We start from the raw sequence: 6,891 nt of genomic DNA on the forward strand, positions 1-6,891 counted from the left end.
GCTAGGAGAGCATAATTGAGACGTTGTACTTTAATTCCATACTAAACGAGTTAATTAATAAGAGTTGAACTCAATTAGAGCAAGTTTAATAGTATAGCCAACTAATAGCTCCAATTAATATATAGTCAATCTAATAGCTTATCAATAGTTATATAATACACTATTAATGTATGATCTCACATCTCATACACACATAATGCATTGGATTCTGTGCTGCAGCTGGCTATAAATCCCGTTTTCTTTCTCTCTTATCTTCTATCCTCCACATGTGCTTACAGCCGACTCAACTTTTAGCCTGCTATTATACTCGCTACTATACGTCGAGGGGGAGGGAGGGAGGGTGGCTGTAGTGTGCTAATCACAAATAATTATCACCCACTCCTAGCTCTGATGACAGTAGTAAGTTAGGGCGTAATAATCTAACAACAGTAAGAAAATGACGTTGCTCTGCAGTCTGCACTAGTAGTAACACGCATCATTATGGCCACTGCTGTTCCCATCCATCTCCAGATTATACTACAACCCTCCAATCTATAAACACAGAAGTTGAAGAGAGAGAAAGAAGCAATAGAGGAGAGAGAAGAGAAGAGGTCAAGAAGAGAAGCAAGAGGAGAGAGAGAGAAGAGAGAAGAGAATCGCTGCCTCTGCCACTGGAAAGCAGCAGCGGCAGGCAGCAGCAGAGGAGAAGCAAGAAGCAAGAAAGAGAGAGAAAGCGTTGGGACTTTTCATTGGATCCTCCGCTTTTGGGAGGAGCAGCAAAGGTCTCGTCTTTCCTCTCTTCTTCTCTTCCTTGTTGCCGGCGAGGAGGAAGAAGAAAGAGGAGGAGATGTTCCCGCCTGGGCTGATCCACCACCGGCCGGACGGCGGCGAGGCGGGGCGTGCGGCGGGGGGAGGGCCCAGCCTGGTGCTGACCGCCGATCCCAAGCCCCGCCTCCGGTGGACGGCCGACCTCCACGAGCGCTTCGTCGACGCCGTCGCCCAGCTCGGCGGCCCCGAGAGTGAGATTTCCCCCTTGCTTCTCTCCCCCCCATTCTCTCCGATCTCCGGTAGCTTAGCTCCCCCATTGGAGAGGCGGCGCATTGGCGTTGCGCTTGCGCGGTTGGTTGGTGGGTGGGTGGGTTGCTCCTTCGTTCTTGGTGGTGGTGGTGGTGGTTCGCGCCAAAGCTCGGATTGGGAGCGGAGATTTCGGCGCGGGATTTGGGGGGCATTGTTTTGTTTGTTCGGAGATTCAGGAAATGCTTTGGATCTTTTCGTTTGGTTATAATAAGTCTTCGATTTTGGCAAGGAGAGAAATGCCCGCTTGGCCAGCGCTTAGGGAAGCGGATTTAGCCCGCTCTAGGCTGGTTTTGGTGTGATTTGGAGGGGAAACTTGTACCCATTAATTGTTTACAAATTACAAGTTTGGGGGGTTTACTGATTGGAGGTGAAAAATCGAGGTCGGCTACTGATTTGAGCTGCTTGCTTGTCCTGTACTTTAACGAATTCTGCACCGGTAGCAATCAAGAGTGTTTTGTTAATACGAAATTGGTGGCGGTGGGTGTTAGAATTGGGACAAGGATGAGGGAGAAGTTTCTGCTCATTTTGGGTTTATTTCAGTGGTTTGTAAGTGAACGCAGTGGGATAAATACAGCGATTTCGCAATTTCCCACATGATGAGGTGCAGTATCTCACATTGGCACAGGCATAGAGCAGATCAGTATTTGGAGAAAATGGCTCATTCGGTTTAAAGGATTTTCATAGGATTATTGTAGGAATTGAATCCTTAGGAATTTTTCCTATATGCATCATTCGTTTCATAGGAATGGATCCTACCAAATTCCTAAGGATTGTAGTCTTTCAAGCTAATTCTGTAGGATTCTTAGCATGAGGTGAGACCTCTTAACTTTACCTATTCCTTTGATTTGGAATTCCTATGAACCGAATAAGCCCTAAGGTAGCGGCTTGATTGTTGCCACCAACACGGTTCACCTGCTATGCTTAGTACTTCAGAAAGACATCTGCCTAGCTTGCATAGGTGTGCAACTCCCGCCTCACCTGTATAGCCAATCGTTCCACCTAGAGCCACCTGATTGGTGATTAGGCGTTAGGCGCTTGCCACCGTATATAATCAACCTAGAGTATGCATTGAATGTTTTATCATATAATCATGTTTTTGGTGGCAAAGGGTATTCAGAAGCAGAAGTTATAAAGGATTGATTACTCTAGCATCTGATGTATGAATCTTGGTTCAACACGTAACCATGGAGCTGTTTGCACTGGTGAACAGTAATCCCTGCACACATCATATTTTTAACCTGACTATGTTACATAGTTGACTGATAGGGTTTGTGCATAAGTGTTTTCGTTCATGTTTGAATTTTGTGAGATGGGTGCTATGCATTGTCTGTGCTAGTCTATGCCTAAAACTTTGTAATGACTAATCACTAATGGTTGATGCATGACTTATGCAGAGGCCGGAATAAAGGCATTCATTTATCTTAAAAACAACATAGTTGTTCAAAGATGATACTGTTTGATTTTTCTTGGGTGCAGTCTAGGCATTTTTGGTGTATTTCTTAGAATCTGGTGCTTACATGCCAAAATGCTTAACTTATGGTATAGAGCTATAATAGTTCTATACTGATTTAGTTTAGCTTGATGCTTTGATTTTAGTGGACTGTGGTGTCTGCAAGAAGTCTTTGATTCAATCATTAAAATTTATTAAGGACATACAGTGAATAGAAGTGGCTGTATTTTTCTCCTTTGAGGTCTTACTCAATTTTGTTGACATGAGTTTAGTTCAATTTACTACTGTCAATTTTCTTGGGACTTGTTTCAAATTTCACAGAACTATGCAAATTTACATATTTAAGCCACAATATCACCAAACTATAGATTTAACACCAAATTTATCACAAATTTTGGCCTGTAGTTTTCTGTAATTTACTCTATTTTCTTTATAAAAATTCAAGGATTCACTTTTACCTTTAGGTTCTAATTATTTTGATGAACCATTTAAATCTCAGACCAACATTACAAGTGCTTCTGTGATTACTACCTCCGTCCATAAAAGGCCTTAGGTTTAGCTATGCACCTGGACAACTGTCTATACAAAGAAAAGCGTGAATTGTACTGTTCCTTATTTTCTTGTAGGAGGTATAATCAGTAGCACAGCGAAACTCACACTAGATCAAAATTCTAAATCTTAATTGAATCATGTAGGTAGTCTAAAAAAGGTTGTGCCTGTGGCTTTGTGCACCTTCTAGTGCAGTCCCTGGGACAGTTATTCCATTATCTAAAAAAGTAAATGTTGGCACTCTAAATTGCTGGTGCAGTGCCTGGGATAATTATTCCATTATCTAAAAAAAGTAAATGTTGGCACTCTAAATTGCTGGTTTATCATTAGTCAATTGCTAAGGGAATCAAGATGGATTTTTTTACATTTTAGACCTTTCTAAAAACTTATTTTACAAATAGACCCCTAAAAAACTTATTCCAGGAATAGACTCTTTTCGCGACACCAATGTCATTGGCGCCGTGGTCCAACATAATGATGCCAAAGATATTACCGCCGTCCCCCTTTACATTAGTGAGTTAGCTTCTGTGGGGATGCTAGGGGGATGGTGCCAATGTCATTGGCGCCATCATGTTGGACTACAGCGTCAATGATGTTGGCACCGCGAAAAGGGTCTATTCCTGGAGTAAGTTTTTTTTGGGGTCTATTTGTAAAATAAGTTTCGCAAAAGGTCTAAAATGTGAAAAATCCAGGGGAATCCAGTAAAACAGTTTAAGATTTGATTTCATTATATATTTTTAAATTGAGTACTCAATGCATGATTATCTTGCAGAAGCAACACCTAAAACTATCTTGAGGACAATGGGTGTGAAGGGGCTCACTCTTTTCCACTTGAAGAGTCATCTTCAGGTAATTCATAATACTTTTGCATGTCTTGCAAAGTTTGAAATACAGCTATTTAAGTTTGATCTTCCTCGACCAGAAATATAGACTGGGGAAACAATCTGGAAAAGAGGCATCGGAGCAATCTAAAGATGGTAAGTTACACAAAGCAATCTACTGACCTCACTGTTAATTTCGATTAATATTCCAACTTCCAAGTCTTGCTGCAACAATTCCAATTTGTTCACATTGTGGAAGTTCATTCTGAAGTCATGCAACTATCCTACCATTGATCTGTGGACATGTTAAATACGGCTCTGCTCATGAACTGGTGTCTTATGAAGTTGGTTGATCATCGATTGCAATTTGATCAATATTGATGTATTGCAAGGAAGCACTATGTAGCTAACTTCTTGAAAAGATTGGAGATTGCTTGAAGTTATATGATTTGGAGATGGTAGCTTGGGTTTACTGGTGTTAAGTTTGGATGCATCTTGGGAGGAATCAATTGGTAGCAACTTCTTAAAAGACCAGGGATTGCTGGAATCGTATGGATTGGAGATGGCAGCTATGTTAACAGTGTTATGAATTTCCTTTAAGCTTACCATAAATCTCTGTTCTGGGGCACCAGTCTGTAGGGACATGAAGGAATAGAGTGGACCTGATGTGGGAAATAATGGGAGGATTCGTAGTTGAGTGGTCTGCAGGCAACCAAGGACTGAATGGTGAGAGGGAATCTGTATGTGGAGGAGTATTTTACGTCAGTGGACAAGCTTTTCTTTTTCAGGGACTAGCTATATTTTTGACGTCACATTTTTCACCATAAAATAGTCAATTGTTTTTTACATTGTAAATTACATATATTTACACTGTATTACACAAATTTACACTGTAGTTTTCAAAACTTACATTGTAAATTCCAATATTTACACCATAATTTTTATATAGGATTTACAGTGTAGTAGAAGAAAACCAGAAATCGACTGATAGGTAAACACCCATGTACCTGCAAAACTAGCACTAACAGGTGCGCTGTGTACAAATACCAAAGACTCCATGCATAAAAAACTGACTAAAATCTATCAATATTTGTGTCGCCACAAATATAGCGATTCCATATGGGTATATGCAAATTCGTAGTGGCACACATGCTGATCCAGAAGCTATAGGTCCTGTCCAGTAGGGAGAATTTGTGGGTTGTACTTTTGCCTTGTGTAGAAAAAGTTCAGTCTTGAGTTAAATTTAGCCCCAGTAATAATTGCATATTGCTAAGTAGGAGTACTAACATGAATAATCACATCAAGGTTCATCAGTGGGAAATGGAAGAGAAATTATACACAAAATGTTGGCAATATTAAGCGTAGTGTTGGTACATGTATCGTTGAATTGCAGTTTATTGTAATTGTTTCAAATGGAAACGTTTGTAGATTGAATTTGCTCATCTAGTCAAATTCTGGACTTTGTTATGCAGATATGTCTTTTTGACTTGAAAACCACACTTTTAAGAGTTCTTTTGACTTTCTACTAACCTCTGACCTCTGCTATGGTTTGCAGCATCCTATCTTCTAGATGCCCAAGGTGGAATGAGTGTGTCGCCTAGAGTTTCTACTCAAGATGTTAAAGAGTAAGCTCCATGGGATACTCATCCTGGACATTTGTTTCTCCATTCTGGCAAATATGAATATTTTAATAATAGTGCTCGTGTTGTGCTAGTTTAAAAAGAGTTAAAATGTCACATGTACTTGTTACAGAAATCAAGAGGTCAAGGAAGCATTGCGAGCTCAGATGGAAATGCAACGAAGACTGCATGAACAAGTGGAGGTAACTTTGAAAGCTTGATCCGTCATAATATTCTTTGGTTTTTATACATGCCATTAGCAAGAAAGAAGAGCTAGTGCTCACCAACTTCAGTATTTGCTACATAAGAATAAAGCCCTCAAGCTTTAAAACAAATGATATACCGTGAGGCTGATACTTCACCAATATTCAGAACAGCCGGTCCTTCAGGATTTGTGCGCTGCATCTCGTGTTACCGAAAAATGTGGAACACACTTGTTCATTATCATTTCTACAACTGCACTTTTAACACTTAGCATGCCACACAATATGTCAACATGAAAAGCTCTATTGAAGATCTGTTAGTTTTAAGATTTTCATTGTAATCAGGAATACATTGTCCAACACACAATAGTTGACTATTTCATTTTCCCATGATCAGGTCCAGAAGCATGTGCAGATCAGAATGGAAGCCTACCAGAAGTACATCGACACTTTACTAGAGAAGGCATGCAAGATCGTCTCCGAGCAGCTTGCCTCAAGCGGCTTCAGCATCTCGGACAATGATCTCCCGGAGCTCTCTGGTGGTGTCATGTGCGGCTCCGCTGACACATTGAGCTCCTCCATCTTCCACCAGCTCTCTGTCAGCCCAATCAACCTGCATAGTCCTGAGGGCAAGCCGACGCCCTCGGGCATCGAAGGCCAAATGATCCTCCAGAAGTCACCTGAGCTTAAGCGCAAGTCTTGCTGAGCCGTGTCGTTCGACGCAATCTGGATGTGCAAACACCAGTTTTCTTGTCATGGGAGTAGTCATGTCGAATTTCGGAATTCGAATTTCGGTAAGAAGGGGGGATGCTCTGCCAATCTTGTAGAGGCCATCTTGTTCTCTGGCTAATGCATGCCAACATTGTCAAGTAGCAAGGTTTTCTCTCTTATGTTATCAATCCAATCAGCATATCTTATATAAAATGCCTAATGTGCTAGATCAAGTGCCTTCCTTGATAAATAATATTATTACCGTGAGATTTGGGTTCTGACATGATTAACTGATATATCCATCTGAAACAATTTCGAATATCAGTTCCTAGCTTTCTATGCAAATAGGGGAATGCAAAATGCTCCTGTCGTTTTTGTCTACACATGTACCACATAGAGTCATCATTGTCTAAACTGCTTCAGAAAACACTTCATTTCTTAGAATCAGCAAATAAAATTTGATCAATATCCAAATACTGTAT

General features: G+C 40.7%; 1 protein-coding gene across 1 annotated transcript; it reads left to right on the top strand.

The window, feature by feature from the left end:
- The first annotated feature begins 547 nt into the window (after window positions 1-547).
- On the top strand, window positions 548-6,688 carry LOC127785225 (protein PHR1-LIKE 2-like). Its single transcript, XM_052312657.1, has 6 exons — window positions 548-998; window positions 3,828-3,904; window positions 3,978-4,032; window positions 5,432-5,501; window positions 5,629-5,698; window positions 6,096-6,688. The coding sequence occupies exons 1-6, from the start codon at window positions 827-829 to the stop codon at window positions 6,402-6,404; spliced, it is 753 nt and encodes a 250-aa protein (XP_052168617.1). The 5' UTR covers window positions 548-826; the 3' UTR covers window positions 6,405-6,688.
- Window positions 6,689-6,891: the final 203 nt, after the last annotated feature.

The sequence above is a fragment of the Oryza glaberrima genome, chromosome 9, assembly GCF_000147395.1.
Source record: "Oryza glaberrima chromosome 9, OglaRS2, whole genome shotgun sequence".
Lineage (NCBI taxonomy): Eukaryota > Viridiplantae > Streptophyta > Magnoliopsida > Poales > Poaceae > Oryza > Oryza glaberrima.